We start from the raw sequence: 19054 nt of genomic DNA on the forward strand, positions 1-19054 counted from the left end.
TGGCACATCTTCATTCTTCCTTGCAAAAACACTCCAAATCTGTCAGATTGTGAGGGCATCTCCTGAACACAGCCCTCTGCAGATCACCCCACAGATTTTCCATCAAATTCAGGTCTGGGCTCTGGCTGGGCCATTCCAAAACTTTCCTCTTCTGGTGAAGCCATTCCTTTATTGATTTGGATGGATGCTTTGGGTCGTTGTCATGTTCAACTTTCTAGCAGAAGCCTAAAGGTTTTGTGCCGATATTGACTGGTATTTGGAACTGTTCATAATTCCCTCTACCTTGACTAAGGCCCCAGTTCCAGCTGAAGAAAAACAGCCCCAAAGCATGATGCTGCCACCACCATGCTTCACGGTGGGTATGGTGTTCTTTTGGTGATGGACAGTGTTGTTTTTGCGCCAAACATATCTTTTGGAATTATGTCCAAAAGGTTCAACCTTGGTTTCATCAGACCATAACACATTTTCCCACATGCTTTTGGGAGACTTCAGATGTGTTTTTGCAAAATTTAACAGGGCTTGGATGTTTTTCTTCGTAAGAAAAGCCTTCCGTCTTGCCACTCTACCCCACAGCCCAGACATATGAAGAATACATGAGATTGTTGTCACATGGACCACACAGCCAGAACTTGACAGATATCCCTGCAGCTCCTTTAATGTTGCTGTAGGCCACTTGGCAGCCTCCCAGACCAGTTTTCTTCTCGTCTTTTCATCCATTTTGGAGGGACGTCCAGTTCTTGGTAATGTCACTGTTGCTCCATATTTTCTCAACTTGATGATGACTGTCTTCACTGTGTTCCATAGTATATCTAATGCCTTGGAAATTCTTTTGTACCCTTCTCCTTACTGATACCTTTCAACAATGACATATCCGCTCTCCCCACCCTGCATTCACTATATCCGCTTCTGATGCGTTGGAAGCTCTCTGCAGACCATGGCTTTTGCTGTAGGATGCGACTAAGAAAATATCAGGAAAGACCTACTAGAACAGCTGAACTTTATTTGGGGTTAATCAGAGGCACTTTAAATGGTGGCGGGTGTGTACTGACTCCCATTTAACATGATTTTGAATGTGATTGCTTAATTCTGAACACAGCTACATCCCCAGTTATAAGAGGGTATGCACACTTATGCAACCACATTATTTTAGTTTTTTATGTTTACTCCCCCCCCCCTAAAATATTTCAGTTTGTTTTTCAATTGAGTTGTACAGTTATAGATCATATTAAAGGTGGAAATAGTTCTGAAATGATTTATCTTTGTCTCATTTTTTTACATCACAGAAACCTAACATTTTAACAGGGGTGTGTAGACTTTTTATATCCACTGTAGTTTACATGGTGGACCTTCACTTTAACTGTAAGGCAGTGCCTTGTACCACCTCTAAGTCCTATCATGTAATGATTGTTATCATACTGTTGGGAAAGAAAGGTTTTCTTAAGGTGGGCAGGGGGTTCTAGGGTGGAATGTACCAGAACCCAGCATGTTTGTCATTGTTTCGATCTTTGTATGTTTTTGGTGGTTTATGTTAACTTATTGTAAGAGAAAATAATTAAATAAAATGTTACTTTTAAAATGTAGTAGGATTGTGGATGGTGGAAGAGACAACTGGAGGCAGAAGGAAAAGCAGCAATTGTAACCTCAAGCTAGGCCCTGGAAGCTTTAAATGGGGGCCAAAAACACATAGCCAGACCAAGACTGAGGAGCCAGCCAGCAGGACCAAAGCAAAGATTTAGGGAGACACAACAGATCAGGGCCTTAAAAGACCCCATACACCAGGAGGGTAAAACGGTACAATACTCACTGCAAATCTCTGGATATGGTGAGACCCTGGTGGGAAGAGTTGGGAGCTTGTGCAGAATATTTTTGAGAGAAACTATGGGTTTGGGAGCCCGGTGTGGTGGTGGAAATAATCCAAGGCCAGGCCAAAGGTCTGAAGGGTTGAACGGAAAGGTATAGAGTCCTTCATTTTTTTTCACCATATCAGTAGAATCCAAAGATTTCCCAACTGAAACTGAGATCGCCCTGTGCCCTGAGGCTCCATTCACATCTGAGCGTAGAGTTTTTGCACGTTATCACGATATTGTGCGCATATTCTACAGCAATTTTTTCATACAGCGTTTTTTTAGCTTTGGTGGGGGGGTTTTATTAGCCGGTGGAGAAAAATATCATCTGGTGCATAATTTGTTGCTAGGTTTTTCTGCTTTTCTGTCAGCTTTTATTTTTTTTATATAATTATTGTTCATTATTATAAAGTTTTTTTGTTAGGGTAAGGTTAGAATTAAGATTGGGGGTTTGGGTTAATATTTCATTTATTATCCTCTTATTATTGATGTATTTATTTTCTGGTAGGGTTAGAGTGCTAATAATAATGAAAAAGAATTGTAAAATAAATACACAAATATAATCATAAATAAATACTATGTAATAATATATATATATATATAAATAAATAAATATAACAAATAATAATTACCCCTAACCTCAACCCCCTAACCCTTAAAAAAAAAGTAGTGCAATAATAACAATAATTTATTATTATTGTATTTTTTGTTTGGATTTGGATGTTTATTTAATATTATTTTATTATTATAAATAATTTATATATTTTTTTAGGGTTAAGGTTAGGGGTTAATTAATATTTATCTATTGTCACCTTTTTTCTCTTGGTGTCATCAAAACTTGTTAGAAGTGATTCATGGTGATAGCAGAGGAACAAAGCAACACAGAGAAATGACCCTTAGTGCTCTGGATTGAGACAAGTACACACTATAGAGGGATATGCTTTGTTCATATTTAATGTCTGAGGTTTAAGATAGGTGTAGTGTGATCATGCCACCTCTTAAAGCTCTCCCTGGACCCTGCATCCACTATATCTGATCTCCCCGGACCCTGCATTCACTACATCCGCTCTCCCCGGACCCTGCATTCACTACATCCGCTCTCCCCGGACCCTGCATTCACTATATCCGCTCTCCCCGGACCCCGCATTCACTATATCTACTCTCCCCGGACCCCGCATTCACTATATCCACTCTCCCCGGACCCCGCATTCACTATAGCTACTCTCCCCGGACCCCGCATTCACTATATCCGCTCTTCCCGGACCCCGCATTCACTATATCTACTCTCCCCGGACCCTGCATTCACTATATCCACTCTCCCCGGACCCCGTATTCACTATAGCTACTCTCCCCGGACCCCGCATTCACTATATCCGCTCTTCCCGGACCCCGCATTCACTATATCCGCTCTTCCCGGACCCCGCATTCACTATATCCGCTCTCCCCGGACCCCGCATTCACTATATCTGCTCTCCCCGGACCCTGCATTCACTATATCCGCTCTTCCCGGACCCCGCATTCACTATATCTGCTCTTCCCGGACCCCGCATTCACTATATCCGCTCTCCCCGGACTCTGCATTCACTATATCTTTTCTCCCAGGACCCTGCATTCACTATATCTGCTCTCCCCAGACTCTGCATTCACTATATCCACTCTCCCCGGACCCTGCATTCACTATATCTGGTCTCCCCGGACTCTGCATTCACTATATCCGCTCTCCCCGGACCCTGCATTCACTATATCAGCTCTCTCCGGACCCTGCATTCACTATATCCGCTCTCCCCGGACCCCGCATTCACTATATCTGCTCTCCCCGGACCCCGAATTCACAACATATGCTCTCTCCGGACCCTGCATTCACTATGTCCGGTATCCCCGGACCCCGCATTCACTATATCCGCTCTCCCCGGACCCCGCATTCACTATATCCGCTCACCCCGGACCCCGCATTCACTATATCCGCTCTCCCAGGACCCCACATTCACTATATCCGCTCTCCCCACCCTGCATTCACTATATCCACTCTCCTCGGACCCCGCATTCACTATATCTGCTCTCCACAGACCCCGCATTCACTATATCCGCTCTCTCCGGACCCCGCATTCACTATGTTCGGTATCCCCGGACCCCGCATTCACTATATCCGCTCTCCCTGAACCCCGCATTCACTATATCTGCTCTCCCCAAACCCTGCATTCACTATATCCGCTCTCCCCGGACCCCGCATTCACAACATCTGCTCTCTCCGGACCCTGCATTCACTATGTCCGGTATCCCCGGACCCCGCATTCACTATATCCGCTCTCCCCGGACCCCACATTCACTATATCCGCTCTCCCCGGACCCCGCATTCACTATATCCGCTCTCCCGGGACCCCACATTCACTATATCCGGTCTCCCCGGACCCTGCATTTACTATATTCGGTCTCCCCGGACCCCACATTTACTATATCTGGTCTCCCCGGACCCTGCATTCACTATATCCGGTCTCCCCGGACCCCACATACACTCTCTCTGGTCTCCCCGGACCCTGCATTCACTATATCCGGTCTCCCCGGACCCCGCATTCACTATATCCGCTCTCCCCGGACCCTGCATTCACTATATCCGCTCTCCCCGGACCCCGCATTCACTATATCCGCTCTCCCTGGACCCCGCATTCACTATATCCGCTCTCCCCGGACCCCGCATTCACTATATCCGCTCTTCCCGGACCCCGCATTCACTATATCCGCTCTCCCCAGACTCTGCATTCACTATATCTTCTCTCCCAGGACCCCGCATTCACTATATCCGCTCTCCCCGGACCCTGCATTCACTATATCTGGTCTCCCTGAACTCTGCATTCACTATATCCGTTCTCCCCGGACCCTGCATTCACTATATCCGCTCTCCGCAGACCCCGCATTCACTATATCTGCTCTCCCCGGACCCCGCATTCACAACATCTGCTCTCTCCAGACCCTGCATTCACTATGTCCGGTATCCCCGGACCCTGCATTCACTATATCCGCTCTCCCCGGACCCCACATTCACTATATCCGCTCTCCCCGGACCCTGCATTTACTATATTCGGTCTCCCCGGACCCCACATTTACTATATCTGGTCTTCCCAGACCCTGCATTCACTATATCCGGTCTCCCCGGACCCCGCATTCACTATATCCGCTCTCCCCGGACCCTGCATTCACTATATCCGTTCTCCCTGGACCCTGCATTCACTATATCTGCTCTCCCCTGACCCCGCATTCACTATATCTGGTCTCCCCGGACCCCGCATTCACTATATCCGGTCTCCCCGGACCCCGCATTCACTATATCCGTTCTCCCTGGACCCCGCATTCACTCTTTCTGGTCTCCCCAGACCCCTCATTCACTATATCCGCTCTCCCCAGACCCCGCATTCACTATATCCGCTCTCCCCGGACCCTGCATTCACTATATCCGGTCTCCCTGGACCCTGCATTCACTATATCCGCTCTCCCCTGACCCCGCATTCACTATATCTGGTCTCCCCGGACCCCGCATTCACTATATCCGGTCTCCCCGGACCCCGCATTCACTATATCCGGTCTCCCCGGACCCCGCATTCACTATATCCGGTCTCCCCGGACCCCGCATTCACTATATCCGGTCTCCCCGGACCCCGCATTCACTATATCTGCTTTCTCCGGACCCTGCATTCACTATGTCCGGTATCCCCGGACCCCGCATTCACTATATCCGCTCTCCCCGGACCCCACATTCACTATATCCGCTCTCCCCGGACCCCGCATTCACTATATCCGCTCTCCCGGGACCCCACATTCACTATATCCGCTCTCCCCGGACCCTACATTTACTATATTCGGTCTCCCCGGACCCCACATTTACTCTCTCTGGTCTCCCCGGACCCTGCATTCACTATATCCGGTCTCCCCGGACCCCGCATTCACTATATCCGCTCTCCCCGGACCCTGCATTCACTATATCCGGTCTCCCTGGACCCTGCATTCACTATATCCGGTCTCCCCGGACCCCGCATTCACTATATCTGGTCTCCCCGGACCCCGCATTCACTATATCCGGTCTCCCCGGACCCCGCATTCACTATATCCGTTCTCCCTGGACCCCGCATTCACTATATCCGCTCTCCCCGGACCCCGCATTCACTATATCCGGTCTCCCTAGACCCTGCATTCACTATATCTGCTCTCCTCAGACTCTGCATTCACTATATCTTCTCTCCCTGAACCCCGCATTCACTATATCTGCTCTCCTCAGACTCTGCATTCACTATATCTTCTCTCCCAGGACCCTGCATTCACTATATCCGGTCTCCCCGGACCCCGCATTCACTATATCTGGTCTCCCCGGACCCCGCATTCACTATATCCGGTCTCCCCGGACCCCGCATTCACTATATCCGTTCTCCCTGGACCCCGCATTCACTATATCCGCTCTCCCCGGACCCCGCATTCACTATATCCGGTCTCCCTAGACCCTGCATTCACTATATCTGCTCTCCTCAGACTCTGCATTCACTATATCTTCTCTCCCTGAACCCCGCATTCACTATATCTGCTCTCCTCAGACTCTGCATTCACTATATCTTCTCTCCCAGGACCCCGCATTCACTATATCCGCTCTCCCCGGACCCTGCATTCACTATATCTGGTCTCCCTGGACACTGCATTCACTATATCCATTCTCCCCGGACCCTGCATTCACTATATCCGCTCTCCCCAGACCCCGCATTCACTATATCTGCTCTCCCCGGACCCCGCATTCACAACATCTGCTCTCTCCGGACCCTGCATTCACTATGTCCGGTATCCCCGGACCCTGCATTCACTATATCCGCTCTCCCCGGACCCCACATTCACTATATCCGCTCTCCCCGGACCCTGCATTTACTATATTCGGTCTCCCCGGACCCCACATTTACTATATCTGGTCTTCCCAGACCCTGCATTCACTATATCCGGTCTCCTCGGACCCCACATTTACTCTCTCTGGTCTCCCCGGACCCCGCATTCACTATATCCGCTCTCCCCGGACCCTGCATTCACTATATCCGGTCTCCCTGGACCCTGCATTCACTATATCCGCTCTCCCCTGACCCCGCATTCACAAATCCGGTCTCCCCGGACCCCGCATTCACTATATCCGGTCTCCCCGGACCCCGCATTCACTATATCCGTTCTCCCTGGACCCCGCATTCACTCTTTCTGGTCTCCCCAGACCCCTCATTCACTATATCTGCTCTCCCCGGACCCCGCATTCACTATATCCGCTCTCCCCGGACCCCGCAATCACTATATCCGGTCTCCCTGAACCCCGCATTCACTATATCTGCTCTCCTCAGACTCTGCATTCACTATATCTTCTCTCCCAGGATCCCGCATTCACTATATCCGCTCTCCCCGGACCCTGCATTCACTATATCTGGTCTCCCTGGACACTGCATTCACTATATCCATTCTCCCCGGACCCTGCATTCACTATATCCGCTCTCCCCAGACCCCGCATTCACTATATCTGCTCTCCCCGGACCCCGCATTCACAACATCTCTCTCCGGACCCTGCATTCACTATATCCGCTCTCCCTGGACCCCACATTCACTATATCCGCTCTCCCCGGACCCTGCATTTACTATATTCGGTCTCCCCGGACCCCACATTTACTATATCTGGTCTTCCCAGACCCTGCATTCACTATATCCGGTCTCCCCGGACCCCACATTTACTCTCTCTGGTCTCCCCGGACCCTGCATTCACTATATCCGCTCTCCCCGGACCCTGCATTCACTATATCCGGTCTCCCTGGACCCCGCATTCACTATATCCGGTCTCCCTGGACCCCGCATTCACTATATCCGGTCTTCCCGGACCCCGCATTCACTATATCCGTTCTCCCTGGACCCCGCATTCACTCTTTCTGGTCTCCCCGGACCCCTCATTCACTATATCCACTCTTCCCGGACCCCGCATTCACTATATCCGCTCTCCCCGGACCCCGCATTCACTATATCCGTTCTCCCTGGACCCCGCATTCACTCTTTCTGGTCTCCCCGGACCCCTCATTCACTATATCCACTCTTCCCGGACCCTGCATTCACTATATCCGGTCTCCCTGGACCCTGCATTCACTATATCCGCTCTCCCCTGACCCCGCATTCACTATATCCGCTCTCCCCGGACCCCGCATTCACTATATCTGCTCTCCCCGGACCCCGCATTCACTATATCCGGTCTCCCCGGACCCCGCATTCACTATATCTGGTCTCCCCGGACCCCGCATTCACTATATCTGGTCTCCCCGGACCCCGCATTCACTATATCCGGTCTCCCCGGACCCCGCATTCACTATATACGCTCTCCCCGAACCCTGCATTTACTATATCCGGTCTCCCACAGTATACAGAACAAGAAAATGCAATTAATTTAGTAAATATAAACTGCTAAATACCTTTTATCATCAGCAGTTAGAGCAGTCTTGTGACGTCTATCAGTGTCCAGCTCAGCACTGCTTAATACCTTTTTAACCCTTTCACTGTCAAGTCCATACGCAGTACAGGCCTGACAGCAGAGGGGTTATATACGCAATCCAGTGGCTGCAGCCACCGAGATTGTGTATAAAACTGACAGGCAGTTGCCACCGCCGATTGCTTCCACAGCCCTTGGTTCCGATGAAAGAAAAGCATCCCCACCACATAATGCTGCCACCACGTTTCACAGTGGGGATGGTGTGTTCAGGGTGATGTGCAGTGTTAGTTTTTCCCCCACACAGCGTTTCACTTTTAGGCTAAAAAGTTAAATATTGGTCTCCTCTGACCAGATCCCCTTCTTCCACATGTTTACTGTGTCCCCCACATGGCTTCTCACAAACTGCAAACGGGACTTCTTATGGCTTTCCTCCAACAATGGCTTTCTTCTTGCCACTCTTCCATAAAGGACAGATTTGTGGAGTGCACGACTAATAGTTGTCCTGTGGACAGATTCTCCCCCCTGAGCTGTGGATCTCTGCAGCTCCTCCAGAGTTCCCATGGGCCTCTTGGCTGCTTCTCTGATGAATGCTCTCCTTGCCCGGCCTGTTAGTTTAGGTGGACGGCCATGTCTTCATAGGTTTGCAGTTGTACCATAATCTTTCCATTTTCGGATGATGGATTGAACAGTGCTCCGTGAGATGGTCAAAACTTGGGAGATTTTTTTATAACCTAATCCTGCTTTAAACTCCTCCACAACTTTATCCCTGACCTGTCTGGTGTGTTCCTTGGCCTTCATGATTCTGTTTGTTCATTAATGTTCTCTAACAAACCTCTGAGGGCTTCACAGAACAGCTGTATTTACTGTATACTGAGATCACATGACACACAGGGGGACTTTATTTACTAATTAGGTGACTTCTGAAGGCAGTTGGTTCCACTAGATTTTAGTTAGGAGTATCAGAGTAAAGGGGGCTGAATAAAAATGCACGCCACACTTTTCAAATATTTATTTGTAAACATTTTTAAAAACATTTCTCATTTTCCTTCCACTTCACAATTATGTGACACTTTGTGTTGGTCTATCACATAAATCCCAATAAAATACATTTACGTTTTTGGTTGTAACATGACAGCTTACAATCTAAGAAGGAGGGTCAAGAGATACAAACGTTAATAACTGTGGGGGATGGGCTGATAGATAAAATACATGTAAGGTTGGTTAGGTGGGGGCAGAATAGGCCTCTCTGAAGAAATGCGTTTTCAGGGATAGTCTAAAAGTGGACAGAGTAGGAGATAGCACAGTGGCTAAATGGTTGTCACTTCCACCTGGCAGTACTCGGGTCAATGGTTCGAATCCCAACCACAGCACCACCTGCCTAGAATTTGCATGTTCTCTCTGTGCCTGCGTGGCATTCCTCTGGGTATTCCTGTTTCCAAACACACTCCAAAGACATGTTGGTATATTAATTGGCTCCTGTCTAAATTGTCCCTAGTATGTGTATGTATGAATGTGAGTTAGGGACCTTAGATTGTGTGTCCCTTGTGGGTTAGGGACTGATGTGAATGTACAATATATATATATATATATATATATATATATATATATTCACTTACTGAAATATATTTTAAAATATATTGAATATGGCCATGCTCAGTACCCTGATCACCATCATATTTGGGAAGAATATTTTTAAAATATTTTTTTCTTCCATGTGGGTATGTTCACAACTCCTCCCTTATCTATGTGTACACGGGATATACATGGGAGTGTTCCAATGATGACTCAGGGAATGAATACGGTGCACCCTGGTGAGACATTGACGTTATTTCCTGTTATAAAAGTAATGGGATCACGCCGAGGCGGGTGTGTGGACCATTGACTCCTGTGTCAGTTCCGACATTTCCCTCATACATGGAAAAATCGGCATTTTTTAAAACATACAATTACATAGAACACCCACACGTATTTTTGTTTTTTTGAAGCAGAGGCACTAGAGAATAAAATGGTGGGTGTTGCATATTTTTTATGCCACATAGTATTTGCACAGCGGTTTCTCAAATGTAATGAAGATAAGAAAGTGCAGAGCTAAAAAAGCTATATAAAAATAATAATAATGGTAAGATAATATAATGAGGTCAAAGAAGTGTCTGGGCCACATAAAAATCATAAATGAACATCATAATAATCATTGATAAAAGTCCATAAATAAATTCGAAGGTCATACGTGAGCCCGTAGGTGACACACTTAATCCCAGTAGTAATCTAACATAAAGGTGGGTGGCAACAAGTAGATAAAATGCGCACTCACCAGATACACAAGGAAAATGCGCAATGTATTTAATCACACGGAGGTCTGCCCGGAGTCCCTCTTAAATGGTACAGTTTAGGAAAGGTAGGTTAACGTCAGGGTATCTTTACATCCGGGGGTCCAGTTGAAGGACATATAATCAGCCTCTTCAAAAACCAGGGATGGTTACCAGGGGGAGCTCTGGGGAATTAAAAGCTCACCAAAGAGCCATAAGGGGAATGCCCATAGTGTAGTAATTCAATTTAATTTTATAAGTAGTCATAAAATGTATATAAATAAATGCTGTATAAATAAACGGACACAATCTTTCCAGAGCAACACAGTATGGAATACTATAGCAACAGGTATTGCAGAGTAACGTGGGGGGGGCGCCGGACCTCCGTGATCCGGCTGCATAGCATTGATTTCCTTTTTAGTGCATAGCCGCTTCTCTGTTTTCTTTATCCAGGGTTTCTCAGATGTAATTCTTTTTTTTTTGGGGGGGGGGGTGGAAAATATACTTTAACCGCTTCCCATAGCCTATAGACCAGTGGTTCTCAACCTTTCTAGCGCCGCGACCCCTTAATACAGTTCCTCATGTTGTGGTGACCCCCAACCATAAAATTATTTTCGTTGCTACTTCATAACTGTAATTTTGCAGTAGGAGGAATAGTGCCCCATCATTGGTATCATTGGGAAGAATAGTGCCCCGTCATTGGTGTCAGTGGGAGGAATAGTGCCCCCTTCATTGGTGTCAGTGGGAGGAATAGTGCCCCGTCATTGGTGTCAGTGGGAGGAATAGTGCCCCGTCATCGGTGTCAGTGGGAGGAATAGTGCCTCGTCATCGGTGTCAGTGTGAGGAATAGTGCCCCATCATCGGTGTCAGTGGGAGGAATAGTGCTCCATCATCGGTGTCAGTGGGAGGAATAGTGCCCCATCATCGGTGTCAGTGGGAGGAATAGTGCCTCATCATTGGTATCAGTGGGAGGAATAGTGCCCCATCATTGGTATCAGTGGGAGGAATAGTGCCCCATCATTGCTGTCAGTGGGAGGAATAGTGCCCCATCATTGCTGTCAGTGGGAGGAATAGTGCCCCATCATTGGTGTCAGTGGGAGGAGGAATAGTGCCCCATCATTGGTGTCAGTGGGGGGAGGAATAGTGCCCCATCATAGGTGTCAGTGAGGGGAATAGTGCCCCATCATTGGTGTCAGTGGGGGGAATAGTGCCCCATCATAGGTGTCAGTGGGGGGAATAGTGCCCCATCATAGGTGTCAGTGGGGGGAGGAATAGTGCCCCATCCTTGGTGTCAGTGGGGGGAGGAATAGTGCCCCATCCTTGGTGTCAGTGGGGGGAGGAATAGTGCCCCATCCTTGGTGTCAGTGGGGGGAGGAATAGTGCCCCATCCTTGGTGTCAGTGGGGGGAGGAATAGTGCCCCATCCTTGGTGTCAGTGGGGGGAGGAATTGTGCCCCATCGTTGGTGTCAGTGGGGGGAGGAATCGTGCCCCATCCTTGGTGTCAGTGGGGGAGGAATAGTGCCCCATCGTTGGTGTCATTTGGGGGAGGAATCGTGCCTCATCGTTGGTGTCAGTGGGGGGAGGAATAGTGCCCCATCGTTGGTGTCAGTGGGAGGAATAGTGCCCCATCATTGGTGTCAGTGGGAGGAATAGTGTCCCATCGTTGGTGTCAGTGGGAGGAATAGTGCCCCATCATTGGTATTAGTGACACCAATGATGGGTCACTATTCCCACTGACACCAATGATACTTACCTTGCAGACCCCTGCTCCAGCCTGGGCTCGCTCGCTCCCTCCCTCTCCCATGGTACCGACACTTACCTGTCAGATGTCTTCCTTCTCCGGCCGCTCTCCTCCTCTTCACTCGCTCGATCTTCGCGGTGCCGCTCGGCTCCTCCTCTCCAAGCTCCACCTCCTTGCCGGTGATTGGCCGCCTGTGTGCCTCTCCTGAGCTACAGTGCCGGCGGCCAATCACAGGCGAGGATTGATCTCGAGGTGTGTCCAGATGACAGGGGCGGCATGTCATCCCGCCCACACCTGGAGAGGGCGGTGGCGGCGGCGGCGAGGAGCGGTGTCTCGGTTCCTAAGACCATCGGAAATATGTGTTTTTTCCGATGGTCTTAGGCGACCCCTGTGGAAGCGTCGTTCGACCCCCAGGTTGAGAACCGCTGCTATAGACAGTGGACAGGAGCAGTGCTGATGTGGGCTAACATACCCGTGCATCAGCCTACATAAATTGACGGCACTATATAGGTACCTGTAATAAATAATAGATAGTTGGACACATTGGGAAAGGGAGTTCCAGAGGATGGGAGCAGCTCTGGAAAAGTCCTGGAGGTGAGCATGGGAGGAGGCGACAAGGGAGCTAGAAAGCAGGAAGTCTTAGGAGGCAGGAATTTTAAATAAATACTTTCGTTTTGGGCCTTGTATACAAAAGGAAAGATGTACAAGGTAGGAGCTGTCTGGACATTTTAATACGAGTAGATGGCAAGTGGTTAACCACCTCCCGTCCAGCTGTTGTATATAAACGGCTGGACGGTGGCAGTGCAGGGTCGGGTGGCTGTTTATAAAAGGCCTCCCCGCACCTTGCTTGTGCGCGCTCCCTGGGAATCCGGACACAATGGAACACCGATCGTCAGACAGGACCACTGTGCGAGGTCCCGATCATGTGATCACTGATTGGCCAATCAGTGATCACATGCAGAGTAGTAAGCAAGATGTCACTTCTGACATCATTGCTTACTACGTGTGAAATCTGTGAATGATCACAGAGGTCACATGGTACAGGGCTATTCACAACAGCCTTGTACCATGTGACAAGCTGTGAGCAAATCACAGCTCACACAGTACTTCTCAATGGCTGCAAGAATGCAGACAGAGAGAAGGAGAAATGATTGCTTTTACAGCCTTTATGGGTGTAAAAGCAACCAGTGAAAAAAAACAAAACAAGACAAAACCCTCCACAAGTAGTACAGTGTCACCATGGTGACACAGTACTGCTAGGGTGACAGTATGTAAAAACAAAAACAAAAAACAATAATATAAAAAAAAAAAATGTAAAAACAAATGTTTAAAAATTATAATTTTTAGTTATAAACTAATTACGGAATAGATTTTGGCCAAGATTTATGATAAAATATTATCTGTTTGCAAAATTATATAAGAAAAACACTTTTTTTTTTTTACATTTTTGGACTTTTTCATTTACATAGCAAACAAAAATAAAAATCCCAGTGGTGAATAAATACCACCAAAATAAAGCTTAATCTGTCTAAAACAAATGCTAAAAAATTCATATGGGTACAGTGTTGCATGACCGCGCAATTGTCATTCACAGTGTGATAGCACGGAAGCTGAAAATTGGCCTGGGCAGGAAGGGGGTGAAAGTGTTCGGACTGGAAGTGGTTAAAGCAGACTGTACTATCAGATTGTAAGGTATGTAGCCAGCTTTACAGGTGACATGAAAACATTAGTTGGTTTTATTATATACAACTCGATCACAAATAAGACAAATGCTGTATATTCGTTTTAAACATCTTTATTGAAGTGTAAAAACCGTGGAAACAAAAATAGAATCTTAACTGGATAAACAGAACATTTACGGGTAAGAATGCAGCGACATAACTAAGACGTCAGAACTAATACATGTACAACGCCATATCACTGGCTATATAATCACTGGGCCACAGGGCCACTTCTATGTAACGTCCATCTGGGTCTGGGAAGGCATTTCGGACAGCCCATACAACACAAGATGGCACCTGGATTCTTTTCTTCTTTCCCCAAAACCCGTGAACCATCCGGGTGTAGGACCGGAAGGCCGCTTTCCGCAAGCACCTGAAAAGAGAAAATCTACAATTAATTTGCTACCGTATTCATTCGCTGGCGCCAGGTCTCTCACGCGGTCAGGTCCTCCCTCCCACCTCCTGATAAGACCAGCTCTCACATTCAGAACATGAGTTGGGTGGGGCCTGTAACAAAACCGGACCCGACTGCACTAGGGTATTTCCGTTAGACTCCCGCTGATCGCTGCCATTACTAGTATGAAAAAAATTCAAATTCCAGTATCTATACCGCCATTTGTAAATGCTATAAATTTCACGTAAACCAATTAAGTTGGGATTTTTCTTTTTAGCAAAGACATCACAGAATACATTTTGGCCTAAATTCATGAAGAAATTTTATTTTTTTACAGTTTGTTATGGATATGTTTTGTAGCAAAAAGTCAAAAATATTGTTTTTTTTTCCCATCAAACTTGTCGGGAATTTTTTTTGTTTATAGCACAAAAAAGAAATGCAGAGGTGATCAAATACGAGCAAAAGAAAGCTCTATTTGTGGGGAAAAAAATGACATCAACTTAATTTGGGTGCAGCATTGCATGACTGCACAATTGTCAGTTAAAGGAACGCAGCGCCGCATTGCAAAAAATGGCAGTGAATGCAGGGTACTGGGAGAGCGGACATATTGACTGCAGGGTCCAGGGAGACCAGATATAGTGAATGCGGGGTCCGGGGAGGGCAGATATAGTGAATGCAGGGTCCAGGGAGAGCGGATATAGTGAATGCAGGGTCCGGGGAGAGCGGATATAGTGAATGCAGGGTCCGGGGAGACCAGATATAGAGAATGCGGGGTCAGGAGAGACCAGATTTAGTGAATGCGGGGTCCGGGGAGGGCAGATATAGTGAATGCAGGGTCCGGGGAGAGCGGAAATAGTGAATGCGGGGTCCGGGGAGAGCGGAAATAGTGAATGCGGGGTCCGGGGAGACCAGATATAGTGACTGCAGGGTCCGGAGAGACCAGATATAGTGAATGCGGGGTCAGGAGAGACCAGATATAGTGAATGCGGGGTCAGGAGAGACCGGATATAGTGAATGCGGGGTCCGGGGAGAGCGGATATAATGAATGCAGGGTCCGGGGAGAGCGGATATAATGAATGCAGGGTCCGGGGAGAGTGGATATAGTGAATGCGGGGTCCGGGGAGAGTGGATATAGTGAATGCGGGGTCCGGGGAGAATGGATATAGTGAATGCGGGATCCTGGGCTGGGTTTATTAACACTTTACACTGAATCTATGTCCTGCTGTAAAAAAAAAACAAAAACAAAAAAAAAAAAATGCAAGCAGGCAGGCTGATTATTGCAGAAGAGACATGCAATATCTGTTCTGCAAAAAACTACACCTATCTGTATGCTTGCTGTCTTCTCCAGTATGTAGACGGAGCTGCACATGCACAGGTCAGCTTACATCACAGGCGTGATCCCTGTATGCTGGGATGACTGACCCCTGCACATGTTCAGGAGCGACGTCATCCCGCACCAGCCAATGAAGATGGCCAAAGACTGGCACCCAGCAAAATGTGCTGGGGTCAGCAAGAGAGGGTGCCATAGAAGAAAAGGTTTAGCTCTGCTTTAGCTGTGAATTTTGGCCCTAGAATTATTGCTCTTGCACCGACGTTCACGAAGATACCTCATTTGTGTGTTTTACATACATGTGCTTGCCCCATGCTGTGCGTTTTGTATGCAGTGTGTACAGGGGTACCTAATTTTTTTTTTTTTTATTTATTTTATATACATTTTTATGTAACACCTCATTTATTTATGTTTTTCATTTATTGCTATCACAGGGGGGGCTAACAAGTCCCCTATGTGATTTCATGAGCAGGCGACAGGTTCTTTCTATGGAGACATTGAGTATACTAGAAGATCTTCTTGCTGCTTTTGTAAATCTTCCCACAATATACTTTATTTTAGTTTTTAAAAAATTAAATTTTTTTCTATAATTTTTGGCATTAACTACCTCCCGTCCGGCCATTGTATATAAAACGGCCGGACGGTGGCAGTGCAGGGTCAGGTGGCCATTTATAAATGGCCTCCCCGCACCCTGCTTGTGCGCGCTCCCTGGAAGCGCACAGCCCTGCGATCCGGTGCCCGCTGTGTCCTCCGGACACAGTAGAACACCGATCGTCGTACGGGACCTCTGTGTGAGGTCCCAATCATATGCAGAGCAGTAAGCAAGATGTCACTTCTGACATCATTGCTTACTACGTGTGAAATCTGTGAATGATCACAGAGATCACATGGTACAGGGCTATTCACAATAGCCTTGTACCATGTGACAAGCTGTGACCAATCACAGCTCTCACAGTATTTCTCAATGGCTGCAAGAATGCAGCCAGAGAGAAGGAGAAATGATTGCTTTTACAGCCTTTATGGGTGTAAAAGCAATCAGTGTAAAAAAAAAAAATCTTCATCACCCCCCACAAGTAGTACAGTGTCACCATGGTGACACTGTACTGCTAGGGTGACAGTATGTAAAAGAAAAAAAAACAAAAAAAAACAAAAACAAATAATATAAAAAAATAAAATAAAAATGTAAAAAAATTTTTAAAAAATTATAATTTTTGGTTATAAACTAATTTGGGTGATTTTTTTTTTTTACTAAAAAGATAACGGAATACATTTTGTACAAGATTTATGATGAAATATTATTTATTTGCAAAATTGTATAAGAAAAACACTTTTTTTTCAAAATGTTTGGACTTTTTCATTTACATAGCAAAAAAAATAAAAATCCCAGTGGTGAATAAATATCACCAAAATAAAGCTTTATCTGTCTCAGAAAATGCTAAAAAATTCATATGGGTACAATGTTGCATGACCGCGCAATTGTCATTCAAAGTGTGATAGCACTGAAAGCTGAAAATTGGCCTGGACAGGAAGGGGGTAAAAGTGTCCGGACTGGAAGTGGTTAAGGAAAAAAAACAAAACAAAACAAAAAAAAAACGCATGTACTTTGTGCTCACCGATTTCTGTCATTATCGAAATCCTTTTTAGTCGTGAGGTTGTCACATTCGAGTTGGTACCGGAGGATTCTTTCGTTCAAGCAACGTTCACGGAATTCTTCTGCCTCTGTGAGGCAGTGCATGTCGCCCGTGATAAACCGGTCCGCGCTGTCCACGTTGTGGCAGCACACCGACTCGAAATTTGTCAGCATCGGCCTGCAGTTCCCGCAGACGCACCAGTCGCTGTTGCCGATGAGGGTGTCTCCTGAGGGGCTTTCATCGGACGGTGAAGGAGGTCTGAGACGTATGGGATCATCCTGGAAGCATGGAGGAGTTGGCTGACCTGGAGGATTTACTCTCTCGTACATCTTTTGAAGGAATTCCTTGAGTTCCTATAAAAAACAAAACAAAAAAATTAATTAATGTTCCCTAATGTACTGTCACCCCTGATATTTATATACCATTGTGCATTCCTTAAATGGATCATTTATAAAAACTAATAGTATACTGTATATTGTGACACAGAAAATGCCCGGTACATACACACCGATGGCCACTCACCATAATCTATTGAGGCATGGACTCCACTAGACCTCTGAAGGTACGCTGTGGCACCAAGCCGTCAGTAGCAAATCCTTTAAATCCTGTTAGCTGCAAAGTGGGTCCTCCAGGAATCAAACTTGTTTATTTTAGCACATTCCACCGATGCTTGATTGGATTGAGATCTGGAGAACTTGGAGGCCAAGTCAACAACTCAAACAATTCATGACTTCATCAGACCAGGCACATTGCTCCGTGGTCCAGTTCTGATGCTCATGTGTCCATTGTAGTCGCTTTTGGCTGTGGACACGGGTCAGCACGGGCACCCTGACCGGTCTGCAGCTACCCAGTCCCACACACAGCAAACTGCGAAGCTCTGTGCATCCTGACACCTTTCTATCAGAACCAGCATGAACTTTTTCAGCAATTTGAGCTCTTCTATTGGATTGGATTACACTGGCCAGTCTTCGCTCCTCACGTGCATCAATAAGCCTTGGCCGCCCATGACCTTGTCGCTGGTTCTCCGGTTTTCTTTCCTTGGACCACTTTTGGTCGGTCCTGACCACTGCATACTGGAACATCCCACAAGAGATGTAGTTTTGAAGATACTCTGACCAAGTTGTCTAGACCAGCCTTTCTCAACCAAGGTGCCCAGGCACACTGGGGTGCCTTGATGTTTCTTCAGGGGTGCCATGGCAAAATGTCTAAAAATTGCCCAAAACTTGTATACAAGCCAGCCGGTGGAACAAGCCGGCCTTTTAGTTACACAAAGCCACAGGTTTTCGTCGTGCACCATTACGGCCTTCTAGCTGCCAGCATCCTGACAACCAATGACATCATCAGTTGATAAGGAGGATGCCAGTTGCCTGCACACCATCCTAGTTTGACTCTCCCCACCCCTCTCCATCAGTGCTGGGGTCACATTAGCTCAGTGATGGAGAAAAATTGAGGAAGAAGAGAAACATGGGAATACTAGTCAGTACCAGTGTGCAAAAGTGTATTTGCTTTGGAAGAATAAACCACCTCTAATGTTGGGTGTCCTCCATGTGTGGATGTTGCGGTGTTATATAAAACTATTAGAATAGTTTTTCACATGTTAGAATGGGGTGCCTCA

General features: G+C 46.9%; 1 protein-coding gene across 4 annotated transcripts in view; it reads right to left on the reverse strand.

Moving 5' to 3' along the window:
* Positions 1 to 14142: 14142 nt before the first annotated feature.
* The window catches only part of LOC149466152 (uncharacterized), a 55825-nt gene continuing 50913 nt past the window's right edge, over positions 14143 to 19054 (reverse strand). For all 4 annotated transcript variants that reach the window (XM_089672853.1, XM_089672852.1, XM_089672854.1 and 1 more), the window contains 2 exons: positions 17422 to 17792; positions 14143 to 14457 (listed from right to left, as the gene is read on the reverse strand). In XM_089672853.1, coding sequence (XP_089528979.1) covers positions 14259 to 14457; positions 17422 to 17792 — 570 coding nt within the window. In that variant the 3' untranslated portion in view covers positions 14143 to 14258. The remainder of the gene's footprint in view (positions 14458 to 17421; positions 17793 to 19054) is intronic.

This window comes from Staurois parvus, unplaced genomic scaffold, assembly GCF_062004578.1.
Source record: "Staurois parvus isolate SC_StPar_1 unplaced genomic scaffold, SC_StPar_1.0 ptg000132l, whole genome shotgun sequence".
NCBI lineage: Eukaryota > Metazoa > Chordata > Amphibia > Anura > Ranidae > Staurois > Staurois parvus.